Below are 14,749 nucleotides of genomic sequence, written 5' to 3'. Positions count from 1 at the left end.
AGAATCCATACTTCATGCACAATTCTGAGTAAACATAAATCCGTTTACTCAAGGTGTTACACAGCTGATTATCGTAAAACTTCATTTCTGCACCGTGCTGATGTTTTCTGGTTATCTTCCCTGTAGATTGATGTACCAGCCTTGATAGTCCCAATCTTTTCAAATTCGACAAAAATCTCACTGTGATGCAACGAATTCTTTCATTAAATGAAAAAATGTTTTTGCTGCATTCAGAGCAAGTGTTGAACTTTGCAGACTCGTGCCCGTTTGGTGGAAGCATTTTAGTAGAATGATCAGACACTCGATAGAATACCTGGCCTCCCCACAATACAAGCCTAAGGCCCATGGTTATCTTAACCTGCCACTAATCTGGCATTGGTGAGGTTTCTGACATGGTAAAAGGAAGCAGATCATGTAATTTGTGAATAAAATGGGGAGCTTTGGTGGACAGTGACAACAACATGAAACCTTCTAAGCATGAGACGCTTGCTATGCTGAAATGTGTATTACAGTATATCATTTTATTGTCACCAAATTTTCCCAACTTTTCTCGTTAGTAAAAAAGGGGAGATTTTTCTGACATAACGATATCATGCAAAATCAGGATCAGGTCTGAAATGATGATATCTGTATTTTTTGATGGAGCAATGTTTACAGTACAATACTTATCTATACCTGACTTGTTGCCTTCATTTACAGTATTTATATACTGTATATAGTATATATACAGTTCTGATAAATTTTCTGTGATCCTTTTGTATTTTGTATTTCAGATTTTTTTGCCTCGTATCTTTGTTATGTATGGCATCAGTGGTGCAGCTGTGGTTGTTTATGTGTGGAAAGTTCCTGAGAGGTATTTTCCCGGTAAGTTGCCAGATTCATGCTCTGTATTACTGAGGCTACAGGGGCTACCCTGCTAAACAGTGGACAGCAGCCATTAAATATAAACAAATACTGTATATTCATTTATAAATAGAACTATAGGTTTTTCATAAATACAATACACTGTAAGTGCACTAATATTTGTCTTTCCAATAGCTTACAATATCAGTGAAGTCTAAACTTGATTAATTGTACGTACTTACATTATTCAGGATTATTACATTACCTTGGTTATAATCATCCTGGACATATAACAAATATAATGGGAGAGTTAATCTCTGTAGGATGTTGTAATGACCCATATCTGTGACAATGATACCCTAATAATATAAAGTTTCCAGATTGTTCATTTGTAGTCATCTTCACTCTTTCCTTTCTGCAAAGTGTTTACGTTATTGTATATATAAACTTTTCCTCCTCAGAGTGCAACATGGTAATTTCAGAATCTTCTGCAACTAACATGGTCTGAATAAACACACAGGGTTCTGCTCCAGTATTTTGGCTAGCCTCTTAAATCTTTGAGGCTAAATTTTACCACACATTACTTTAAAGTTTACGTGTTAATTCCCTCGTAATTCTTTTTTTGAGGATTTTGAATTTGATTATAATTTATTGTGACAAGGACAACTGTAGGTTAGCATATACAGTATTAATTACTGTGTTGTAACATGCCTTTTCTATGTGCTACTGGTATGATTGAAGGCAGTAAATGCTTTGGTGTTGACTTGTAAATTTTAGTTTGTGGTGAAAATCTTGGAAGTTTGTGTAAGTGGTTCAATGAATGGGAGAGTGAATAGTGGTAAATGCTTTCATTTTAGTATATTACCCCTTGAAACATGTCTTCACACACTGATGCCACCTAGCCTTGTTCCATACACAGATAGATAAATCACAATTGTTGGTACTGGGTGGCTTCAACTTGAAATCAATAAACTAAGATGCCTACTAAGCAAGAGTGGAGGACTTTTGGACTGGCAGATTCATAAGCCTCATCCTGGGGACATTTGTGTATCAACACATTAAGCAGACCACAAGAATAAGGGAAAGGGATGTTCCTTCAATGCTGGATTTGATATTCACCAGGAAAGAGGAAGATATTTGACATTGGTACCTTCCACTCCTGGCTAAAATCAACCATGTTCTTTTGGAAATAAAATCTGTAATGTGTTATAGTCAAGATGAGAATGAGGAAAATGAAGTGGATGAAACTCTTTATTTCAAGAGGGGACACTATGGGGAAACATTGAAAGTTCTTTAATGAACTTGATTGGAGAGACTTGTTAGGCAAGGAAGTAAATGAGAACCATGCCAAGTTTTGTGAGATATGATGAAGGCACAAAAAAATTACACCAAAACAGAGATACAAAACTAGAAAACAGGATGGATTCAATAGTAATTGTGAGAGGGCCAGAGAACAAAAGACTAAAAAATGAGTTCAGTACAGGAGGAGGCCTAATCCTCAACTTACCAGCGATACAAACACAAAACACCTATATGGCAGTGATGAGTGAGACAGAAAGAAAAAAGATAAAATTCAAGAGGTTAAAAATGGGGAACAGATTCAGAGAATGAAAAGGAATTGTATAAAACCTGTTCCAAAATGTGTTCATGCAAAATTAAGTTATCAGAGAACCTGACACAATATGAATTTCAGCAAATAATGTAGAGTACATAGAGGTGTCTTGAGAGGAAATGAAAAGAAATTCTCAAGGAGCTAAGCAGAAACAGAGCAGTTGGCCCAGATGGAGTTTCATCTTAGGTTCTTAGAGCATGTGCATCTGAGCTCAGCATGCCACTTCGATTTTGTCGTCTTTCTGTACTAGTCTTGGGAGATATATGGAAAAAGGTTAACATAGTTCCAATCTACAAAAATGGAAGCAGGGAATACCCTATTAGTTATTGATCTTTATTGTTGACAAGCATGGTAGTCAAAACATTAGAAATAATTGAAACCAATTTACCTTTTACTTGAATTTACATGATGGCCACCAACAATAGTGGCCTCGATGAGGACAGGAAGCCGGCAGCTTGCCAAAGGTCCCCCCATTTGCCTTTATGATCTTTTCCAACTATTTTAAAACCCAGCAGTTTTTTGGCATGTACGGCTTTGGCGGGTAGGTGGTTCCACGGGTTTACAACCCTATGGGTGAAAAAGCATCTCCTGGTTTTTTGTCCTACATCCTGGTTTGTTGAGCTTGAACCAGTTGCTGATTTTTCATATTACATCTGACCTTTTGAAGAAATTGTCCGGATCAACATCCTCCAAATTGCTCATGACTGTATTTTAAAGGCTTCTGTGAGATCCGCCCTGTCATGCCTGGCTTGCAGTGTTGTTAGCCCAGTGGACCTTAACTGTTCCTGATACGTGAGATGACTAACCACTGTGCTGCACTGCCTTAAAATATGACACATCCGTGTCATATTTTAAGACAGAAAATATATTCTTTGCAAAGTTTATTTTCTCTTTATATTTTTTAACTTCAAAAAAACTACAACTTCAAGAACAAGAGAACATACTGGTAGATTTAAACTAAAGAAACAAATTTCTGAAAAACATTGAATCTGAACAAAAAAAAACAGCGTTGAATGTAATGAAACGCCATTTTCTGGGTGAGACCCGGAGGCTCCCCGGAGCTTTACCGGCTGATATGCTAATGTCAGACTTTGGCATCAGTCATGTGTATGGAGTTCTAGGGCCTACCGGGGACCATGGCCAGAACCTGGCCCCCTCAGAGAGGCAAGGGGAGCAATGGCCTATAGAAACCCCCGTGTGGTTGGAAGCATTCTATGTCTGCCATCGACCGGGTCAAGCATCCAGAAAGGTAAGCATTCCAAAACAAACCCCTATTCTGATGAAAATTGCTACCTAAAGCTGAACTAGTGGATAGAACTCTTCAACAGAAAACAAGGAAACTAGTATGACGTCATACGTCACCGCGCCGCTGTCTGCGCAGCTCCCCCCTCCCCGGGAGGGGGAAGGGGGAGCCCCAGACCTCCCACGCCGGCTATCCACCCATCAGTTCTGAGGCTGGATGTCAAAACACGCGAAAAACCGCCGACCGGAGGGAGGGAGGGTTGCCGGGGAGCCTCCGGGTCTCACCCAGAAAACGGCGTTTCATTACATTCAACGCTGGTTTTCTGGGGGGAGCCCCGTTGGCTCCCCGGAGCTAACTACCCACAGAGGAAGGGCAAAGGGACAGAACCGGGAGGCGGACACCACGCACCCCCCAAGGAGGCGAGACAACCGGCAGCAAACGCCAACCCAAGGCGCCACAGCCCCGAAAAGTCCCAGGAACAACACAAGAACAACGAGCAGCAAGGCCCCTGCACGAACACCAAAAATCCATGCCCGAAAGACCGCAAGGCCACGTCGCCCAGACGGCAGCGAGAACAGCGAAACCACGAATGCCACAGGCAGCTTAGCCGTAAGAACACGGCTGACCACCCGGGACACTATCACCCGCGAACCGGGAAGAAAAGAACCGGATCAACGCAAAACACGCTCCGGACCCAAACACCATGGCACGCAAACAACAGCGGAGGGCCGCCACTGAACACAAAAAACGACACACCCCCGGCCTGACCAACGAAGCACCAACAAACCCTGGACCCCTCCAGAACGCAGCAGCCCCACCCCGCGCCAGAAAAGATGGAGACTGCTGCCACCGAACAACCAAAACACTAAAACCGAAGGAGCAAGAAAACTCAGCGACTCAACCCACAGAGGCAAAGGCCAAAAGGAAAGAGCCGACGAAAAAACACACCGGAACCGAAGGGGCACTACCAACCGAGGAGAAGACAGAGCACGCTGACCAGAGACCAGGATGGTGCAAGTGGCGCACGAACAGGCCGGAGATGAAACGACGCACAAGACAGCTGACTAACGGTGCAGAAGCAACACCAAGACCGAAAGCAAGCTGAAGCGGCTACGCCCGCGCTGCACGAAAAGAGGCGACAGTATGTGGCAAGACGAAGGCCCCCAACCCCCACCAGAAAACCAAGCCGAGAGTAAACCAAGCTAACAAGAGTAACCACCTAAGAAGGGACAGGAAAAGGAAGGACCACCAAAATACCCCATACTGCCGCCAAGAGAAGCACGCAGGTGGGACACCTACCACGAAAAAACCCGACCACCAACCGGAGGCGAGACCGCGAGGCAGAACATAAACAGCCCCGACAAGGCCCCTTCGAGCCCAGGAAAAGGCGGAGCCGCGGGAAGATCTCGGGCACGACCACCGAAACCCAGGCGGCACAAGGAGATGGAACATCTGCCGAACAGAAAAACTCCCCAAAGCATGCAAGCCCGCCAGGAGTTCAGAAACAACGGGTCCGACGCGAGACATCGCAAGACCCCCCAAAAAAACAACCGGCAGGGCAAGCTAGGAAACCAAAGAAGGCGGAAGGGTCGCCGCCAGAACAGTACCCGAACCAAGGGGTACGAACAACTGCAATAGACCGAGACAAGGAAGCACATCACAGGACACAGGCTGACAAACGCCTAAGAACACACGCAGAACACCCCTGCTGCAGAGGAGGCAGGAAGAAAGAGCAGAAGCACAAAAACCCCAGGATAACAACCAGGGGTGGACAATCAGGGAGGGACAGAAAAACCCCCACGCAATCCCCAGGCACAAAACGGCAGCAAAGTGCCACTCCACAACCGGACACAGGAACAAGGACACGCCACCGTGAAACACAGTACCAATGCACACGTGCAGCAGCAGCAACAGGCACCACGGCCCAAGGCCAGGCTAGACCAGCCAGAGGGTGGCCCACCAGGCAGCTGCTAGGAGCAGTCCACCGGCCCACATACCCCCACAACCAGGACGGGCCGGAACTGCCATACGAAAACAGGCTAGTGTGCCCTGGAAGTCCACGGACGAACCAACAAGAAGGCTTATGCTTGCAAGTAGGTCATGTAACAAGCACAGACCTCTGATGGTAATACAGTGTTCCCCAAATGTGCCAATAGCACCACTGCACTCCACTGGTACTATCCCGGAAGTTCTACCAGATAGGCGGGACCCAAGAGCCAGAGCTCAAATCCTGCAAGCACAGCCAGGAGCCTTACCAGGTGAGTACAGAACCAACCCTACAACCCCCACACCTCACAACATGAAAAAAGGAGGGTCCCCTGAATGGCTCCAGCATGGGTTGGACATGCACATGAGGGGGACACGAAGGGTTGAAAAAGGGACAGTCACTGGTGTGCGAACGGTCTCAGTCGTACAAAAATATACCTAAATAAAGACAGGTATATAAACAACTCTGCATCCAGCGCCCGGCCAAAAGACGCCAGACCGCAGAAACTCACCTGGCGAACGGTGGCACGAACTTGAGACGACTCAACCGTGCCCAGAAGAACCAGGAAGCACCGCCAGGTGAAGACACCAGAGCCGGACCCTGCCGGACCCGCAGGAGAGCAGGGAGAGGCGAAGGAGGCGGTCCACACCCATGACACAGGGAAAACCGCAGTGTCCTCCCCACAACTGGGAACCAGGACACCCCCCGGCGCAAAGGGGCACATATCGCAGCCAGGGAGAAGAACGAGAGGCGAAGCACTGTAGCAAAAAGGGCGCAAAACACCAGCACTGAAACACCGCCCAGACCAAAACAAACTCCACGACGCATGCGCATAACATGCTGGCCGAACCGCACACCCTCTCTGCGGGAAGGCGCCAGCCAGGACTACTGCACGAGAAAAGTAGCCAAAAGAGGAAACAGGAACAATAAAACCGGCCAAAGAAGCAAAGAGCCCAAAAAGGAACCCAACCGGGCGACAAGCAGCCCAACCGGGCGACAAGCAGCCCAACCGGGCGACAAGGAAGAGGAGCCGACAGACGTTCCAATAATGCGGGAAGTAGCGAAAAACCTTCCCGTACCCTCGAGAACACAGAAGCCAACACTAGTCCCGAAGGCACACGAAGGCGCAGGCGCACCCGAGATCAGAAGTCACGCAGAACCCCATCGAACGGGGAAACATGACGAAAACACCGTCCCAAAAAGGGGTGGGAGGAAACATCCACCCACAGGACGGAACCAACCGACTCAAAAGCCAAGGAACCGAGCCCGGGGAGGGGCCGACGCCCAACAGCACGTACAGCGAGTGGGGAGGAAAGACCCCACTCCGCGTAACCACAAGCCCCGCCTAGAGGGGGATAAAAACCCCCACGGGGTCCAACGGGGCCAAGGTCCCCCAAGTCAGCCCCTCCCCAGACCCGGGAACCGACACGACAGGCCCCGGGGCCGAGCCGTTCCTCCAAAGCCCCGGCCGTACCAGAAAACCGGGGCAGCCGTGAAAACACTTAGGAAGGGAGCCCACTGGCAGACTCATACAACACGGCTGGAGGAACAGGCTCAAATGCCCCCGTCACTACCGCGGAAGGGGAATTCCCTGAGACTGCCCGAGTCTCAACACCACCAAAAACCCCGCCCTGAACCTACAGACGGTAAGGAACCGGATGCAGGCAGGAAGGGTGATCCAGGGGAAAGACAAGGGGGCGTGGATGGAACCGAAGCAACCAACACCCCCAAGTCCCAAAACGAACTACAACGGGGCAGCCCCGGGGCTCCCGGGGAGGAAACCACGAGAATGTTGCCACACCAAGGCTCAAGTGCAACGCCCCTGCTGCCCGCACCCGCTTCGTTAGCACAACTGGGTAACCAAGCCACAACGAGCAACCAAACTCGCAGGACTCCGGGTCGAAGGTGTCACCGACCCCACAGGCAGCAGACGGAGGCAAAACAGAGAGTCACCCAGAGACAAAGGGTGAGAGCAACCCTCAAACTCGCTGGAAGCGAGGGGAGGACTCTGGGGTCACATCCATCGGACCCGCGCGCCCCCAGGGGTTTCCCAGGGTCCCGAGCGTTTACTATAAGAGAACTCGCGCTCAGGTAATCCCAGGCAGGGTACTGCTAACTGGCACCCAAAGCTACCAAACAAGTTTCTAAGAGCTGAACCCCCGGGACGTGTACACTCACGGGGACCTAGCAGGGGGTACCACCAGAAAATACTCAGAACACAAGGGACACAAGGGGCAAGAACGAAGGCAGACCCCCCCCCCCCCCCCCACCAGGTAGATAAACAAAAAGAAAAAGAAAACCCCGCAAGAGGACAGCGTACCCAAGCGGAACAGAGCCGGCTGCTATGATTGGTAAAGACAAGCTGCACAGTACCCTGCGCCCCACCAGTGCAAAAACTGCCCCTTACTCTAAGGCGAACAAGGGAGACAGAACACCCGAGCACACAAAGAGCGGCCGAAAACCAAGCAGTAAACGGCCAAGCAGGGGCAGGACCCAAGGAACTTGTGGAAGGTGGCCCCAAGCCCCAAGGGCAGTACTTACAGGGCACCTAGGGAAGGGAACCCTAGGCGCATGCAGCCCGAGTACTGGAGAATCATTCCCGGCTCACGCACCACCTAGAAAACAGACACCACACTCTAGGTACAGTGCTGAAACAACCACTGGAGCCGGAGCACATAACCGTTGCCTATAGCATCAGCCGAAGAACTGATGGGTGGATAGCCGGTGTGGGAGGTCTGAGGCTCCCCCTTCCCCCTCCCGGGGAGGGGGGAGCTGCGCAGACAGCGGCGCGGTGATGTATGACGTCATACTAGTTTCCTTGTTTTCTGTTGAAGAGTTCTATCCACTAGTTCGGCTTTAGGTAGCAATTTTCACCAGAATAGGGGTTTGTTTTGGAATGCTTACCTTTCTGGATGCTTGACCCGGTCGATGGCAGACATAGAATGCTTCCAACCACACGGGGGTTTCTATAGGCCATTGCTCTCCTTGCCTCTCTGAGGGGGCCAGGTTCTGGCCGTGGTCCCCGGTAGGCCCTAGAACTCCATACACATGACTGATGCCAAAGTCTGACATTAGCATATCAGCCGGTAAAGCTCCGGGGAGCCAACGGGGCTTCCCCCAGAAAATACACATATAACATGCCAATCACTTTGTAGTAAGTCCAATATTGGTTGTACCTTGTCTTAAGCAGATTGAAGACAGTTGGCTTTTGTTAGGTTTCCAGATAAATCTGGATAATCTCTGATAATCTTTTAGACATGGACACTAAAGAGATCATTTGTGCCCAACCAATCTCCCAGTTGTGAATTCCTTACTCGGATTTCTTATTATGAATCGTCATTTCTTGCATTATGTCTTACCATTCATAATGCAATACCTTACCATTTGTATGATACTGTATATAGTTGGCTATTGCAAACATCATTTAAACAGTACATACAGTACAGTACTATCAAATATGACCCATCACTGAAACAGGAAGTGGAGAAACGTCTCTGGCTCGGTTACGTACTGGGCACCCATGCTTAACTCATTGACCCTTTAACGAAACACACACACACACCTTACTGTCAGAACTACATTGTTCCACTAACAGTTGCAAAGCTCCTTGTATATTTTTTGTACTTTCTTTGTTTTTTCGTCTTTCTCAGTACTCCTTTGTGTTGTATGATTCCTTTGACGTGACTTGTCTAGTGTTTTTTTGCTCTCATATTTGGCGTCCTGAATATCTACAAACTCTTGAATATTCTGTAACACACAGGTGCTATGTAGCATTCTGAGCTAGGCAATTTCTTTTGATAATTAATTGTCATCTCTGTCACAACTTTTGCTTTCATGTCTACTGCACAAAACACATTTTCCCTGTCATGTTTTCTCTGTGTTCTTTAATATTTTATTTGTAACTTGATCCCAATCAGGAGCCATCCCTTTTAACATAGACCTTCCCATATTAGAGTTTATTGATATATATAGGCATCTTAAATTTGAAAATATTGCTGCTGCTTTTAGTTTTGACAGCTTTCATATTCGTAGACAATAAATCAACTAATTTATCATGCTTTACAGGTAGGTTTGATTTTGTTGGAGCTTCACATCAGCTTTGGCATTTGATTATAATAGCTGCTTTAGTATACTGGCACCAAACAGGCTTGGAGTATGCTCGCTATAGGCTGACCTATGGATGCAACACAGGCCTCATGAATCAGTGAGATATGTATATATGAAGGTAAATAAAATGCAGCTATTTTTGGCAAGACAGATGCATTGTGGCACCAGAGTGACTCGATACTTATTATTACCAATCATTAATTTATTGATAATTGTACATATTTGTTTGTATTTTATGGGTTGTACAGTACCTATTGCCAGTTTGTTTATTGATGTTATAATAACTGGTTGTTATACCTGACTGTGATAAAGTTACTGTGGTTGTGGTTTTAGAATTGGTTCCTAAAAATCTCGGTGCTCGACAACATCCTCATTGTTAACTGTAAGATTGCTGTTGATAATCAAATGAAACAGTCTTCCATGATATGCCTACCTCGGAACTGTTGATTTTGACAATGCTTTGTGCGAAGATTATTGATGCAAGAATTGGTGATATTACAATACAGTACAGCACTATTTGATGTAATAAGTAGTGTACTGTACTGTACAATACTTGGCAATGCAGTACTGGGTGTGATTATTTTTGGTATTACAATATGTATACAGTACTGTATCTCTAAAAATTACTTTATTCACTATATTTCAGTTATATAAATATAAAATAAAAAGTTTCCAGTCTCTGCATATTGGAAAAAAAGAGGAGAGAATTGAAGATGTTTGCATCTCTAATAATCACATATCATGTTATATTTTGTGAAAGCAATAAGAAGTGGTATGCATCCTGTTTGTATTTTCCATAGAATTAAATGATTGGAAATAAAATATTGTAACATGTAGATAGAGAATTTCTTCTAAGGCTTTAAAAGCCCATAATCTTAAGATGCATTAGAGATTTGAGGTTAGACCACAATAGCCATAATCTTAGTTGAGCTACCAAGGCATATGTTTACGGTTACAATGTAGTCAGTTAGGTTTGCTGTGTTGTTAAATATTAAAATGTGTTGTTAAATGTATACTGAAGGGTATTTGTGAGTACAATAGGCATACTGCAGTTTGACTACAGTATTGGATGTGCACTTGAAAGTTTATCGTTATTATGGCAAGGTTATGTTAATCATAGTTTCAAGTGATTTTAGTAAGCATATTTTTCAAGTTTTTAGAAAGCCCATAGTCATAGTCTGATTTTTTATACACATATATTAAAGATATCCAGTAGGATTATTATAATAGTTTGAAATGTTTTTTTTATTGTTATTCTAATGAAGTATTATGATTTCTGGCAAACCTACAGTAGCTAGCAATCGTTTTTGTATTGTATTTCGGAACTGTATGGTAAACAAAAAGCTTTATACAGAAAGTTGTTACAGAACCTTTTGCTCTGCAGAAAAGTTTGACATGCATGCCAATTTGTGGATTTTCAAAGTTGGCTATCCTTGTGGAGACTGAGAGAAGTAGACAGTGCATACTTGAAGCCCAGTGTGATTGGTATTTTTCATAGAAAATTCTTGAGGAAATGGGCTCTCAAAAGTTTCATTTCATGTAAATATTATATTTTAACAAATAAATCTCAACATTGCCTTAAAATAAGTTGATAAACCCTGGCCCATCATTGATAACACCAACTAAAGTTGCAGGTGGCAGTATTCACTAAACACATGACAACTTGCGTCAACACATTGGGCTCGACACAAGGATACCAACACACTGTGGTGAAAATGAGTTCTTGTTAGGAGTGTGGATGAATGTATATGTAGGTGGGAAACTTGGAATATTTTTTATAAGTTTGGAACAACTTGCACAGTATGGATTATAAGAAAGTAATGTTCTGTGCTTATGAAGAATGTGAACATTATACTGTAAAAGTTTGCATAAAGTTACAACTGCTTGGTTCATTGTTTTGCCACGTGGCATAAAGCCTACCCTGGAATTTCTTGTTCAATAGGGTATTGCAGTTAGCACATTTTTCTTGTTAAAATTTCACACATTCTAAAAATGTTGCACAGTACATAACTTTACTTGTGTAATGACATATACAGTAATTAAAAAGTTTATTCTGAATGGTAATTTGGGTAACATTAAAGCTTAGCAACATTGTTTTTTAGATAATGATGTTATATTTGTGTAGATTTTAGGTATTCAAATTCATTATTTTGGCATTGTTAAAAAATGATCAAATATTAATTTTAAATGCGTTACTTTTTGAGTCACGTTTCATAGATATTTAATATCTAATTCAGATATGTTGTATTTTACATTAAATTCTGCATACTGTATTATGTTATAATAAGAGTTTTGTTATGAATAATAATTGTTTTATAATGATGCTGTTTTAATGCTTGCTTGGCCTGCTACCTCTTGCTAAAAAACATGCACTTATTATTATTATTTGCAAGAAGGTACAATGAGTTGGTGAGATTACATTAGTTAGTTTAGTTCATTTATTATGCATCCCATACCCATCCTGTGGGCAGTAGTGGAAAGGGTTACAGAGGCACATAATGGGCTCGGGGACTGAGCCCCACAATTCATTTAGCTAAGCAAGCTACAATCTTGATGAGCTAGTTACAAAATTCAATGCACATCGTCACATCAACAATGGGCTCGAGACCAACCACAAGTACAGTTTCAAATTAAGCAATTGACATGTGGAGAGCTAGTGTCACAATTGCTATATTTGTCCTGCACACCGCCCTCCCTTTCCCCATCCAGTGGGCAACGGTGGATAGGTTACAATCATTCAGTTACTACCTACAGTTAGCAAACTGGGGATATTTGGCCAAGACTTCTGGCAGCAGATCATTTTGAATGAAATATTTGCACATCTCTTGAACATATGTTATAAATTTGTTTGAATTCACGTATCTTTTCACACTCCATCGCATAGTGACGGAGGGTGTGCAAATAATTTTGTTGACAGTTTACATTTGGTCAGGTCTACATCAGCAGATAATGAAAATCCCCAGAGATATGATAACCGAGTCTAAGCCGAGCAATAGTAACATCTAGAAGTCTGCTGATTTTATTGGATGATCCATAGATGTGTGGCTCATCTTGCACGATAGTATGAAGATAGATGGAGTTAGTGGTGTTGATTTCACTTTGTCTCAGATCTACAAGATTTTGTTGAGGTTCTTGGTGTATTATTGCTCTCAGACTGCTTATTGACAATCCAAGGTTATATTCAATTTCTCCTTTAAAGGCAGATTCTTTGGCTAACTCATCAGCTCTATAATGCATTCGGAGGCCAACATAAGATGGAGTCCACATGAAATAGACTGTTACCATCATTAATAATTTTGTTGTATTTGTGTCTAGCTACAGACACAAACATGTTGCTTATGTAGATTACATAAGGATTGGTATGCTTATTTATGAGTTTTGAAATTACATAAAATTGGTATTTTAACATTCATGCAAAGCTACTAACTGGGGAGCTGGTGGCTGAGTGGACAGCGCTCCAGACTCATGGACCTAGGGACCGGGGTTCAATCCCCACAGCCGGCAGAAACAGATGGGCAGAGTTTCCTTCACCCTGATGCCTCTGTTACCTAGCAGTAAATAGGTACCTGGGAGTTAGACAGCCTCTACAGGCTGCTTCCTGGGGGTGCATGCATGTGTAATTACCTCAGTGTAGTTACAGGATTAGAGCCATATTCGTGGTGTCCCGTCTTCCCAGCACTCTGTCATATGACGCTTTGAAATTACTGGACGGTTTTGGCCTCAACGACCCTCCCACCTAACTTATTCCAACTGTCTACCACTCTTTTTACAAAAATGAATTTTCTTATATTTCTCTGGCAACTTTCTTTTGTTTAAATCCATGACCTCTTGTTCTTGAAGTTCCAGGCCTCGGGAATCCTTCCTTCTCAATTTTATCGATTCCTGTTACTATTTTGTATGTAGTGATGATATCGCCTCTTTTTCTTCTATCTTCTAGTTTTTGCAAATTTAATGCCTCTAACCTCTCCTTGTAGCTCTTGTTCTTCGGTTCTGGGAGCCACTTAGTGGCATGTCGTTGCACCTTTTCCAGTTTGTTGATGTGTTTCTTAAGATATGGACACCATACAACCACTGCATAGTCCAGCTTTGGTCCAACAAAAGTTGTGAAAAATTTCTTTAGTATTTCTCCATCCATGTATTTAAAAGTAATTCTGAAGTTAGAAAGTGTAGCATAGGCTCCTTACATAGTGTTCTTAATGTGGTCCTCAGGTGACAGTTTTTGATCTAGAACCACCCCTAGATCTCTTTCTTTATCAGAATTCTTTAAAGATTTCTCACAATTAATAGGTTGTGTGGGGTCTATGTTCTATTCCACATTCCATAACATGGCATTTATTCATATTAAATTCCATTAGCCTAAATGTGTGTGTGTTTAAAAAATTAGTAACAATTGATTGACAGTTGAGAAGCAGGCTAAAAGAGCAGATCTCAACCCTGCAAGCACAACTAGGTGAATACTAACATGCAGAGACTTATGGTCTCAAAGACAATGAGGGTGGGTTGGAGCGCTCTACTGGTTTATGGGCAATGGTGCCTCTTTTATCCTAGGCCAAGTTTTCAGATTTAAATTTTTTTTTTATATTTAGCCTTTATTAATAATAATCATGCTTGTTTTTGTTTAAAAACAAAAAGCAAATATTACTGCAAAATATTTTTTCATTGGGAAGACCAATGTTCTATATATAGTAGTTTAAAGACAGAATTATTGTTTCCTAATAAAAAATGATTTTTTGTTAACCAAAAATATAAAACTTTTTTCATAATATCTAATATAAACTTTGTAAAGCCTGCTGGCACTTTCTTTTGATAATTACTTACTTCGTAAAGCCTGCTAGTTTGTGTATTGAGAAAATTTCATCAAAATCTGCTAAAAACTATTGGGGAACTTAAAATACAATTGTTAGATTTTCCTTAAGATTTAAATTTTTCCACAAAAAATGAAGTACTGTACTGTATC

General features: G+C 43.4%; 1 protein-coding gene across 3 annotated transcripts in view; it reads left to right on the top strand.

Moving 5' to 3' along the window:
• The window catches only part of LOC123771645 (progestin and adipoQ receptor family member 3), a 44,889-nt gene extending 32,777 nt beyond the window's left edge, over window positions 1-12,112 (top strand). For all 3 annotated transcript variants that reach the window (XM_069313229.1, XM_069313227.1, XM_069313228.1), the window contains exons 7-8: window positions 774-864; window positions 9,751-12,112. In XM_069313229.1, the coding sequence (XP_069169330.1) occupies window positions 774-864; window positions 9,751-9,893 (234 nt within the window). In that variant the 3' untranslated portion in view covers window positions 9,894-12,112. The remainder of the gene's footprint in view (window positions 1-773; window positions 865-9,750) is intronic.
• Window positions 12,113-14,749: the final 2,637 nt, after the last annotated feature.

The sequence above is a fragment of the Procambarus clarkii genome, chromosome 75 (assembly GCF_040958095.1).
Source record: "Procambarus clarkii isolate CNS0578487 chromosome 75, FALCON_Pclarkii_2.0, whole genome shotgun sequence".
Lineage (NCBI taxonomy): Eukaryota > Metazoa > Arthropoda > Malacostraca > Decapoda > Cambaridae > Procambarus > Procambarus clarkii.
Note: the sequence above shows the minus strand (reverse complement) of the source record. Positions and strands in the feature narration are given on the sequence as shown.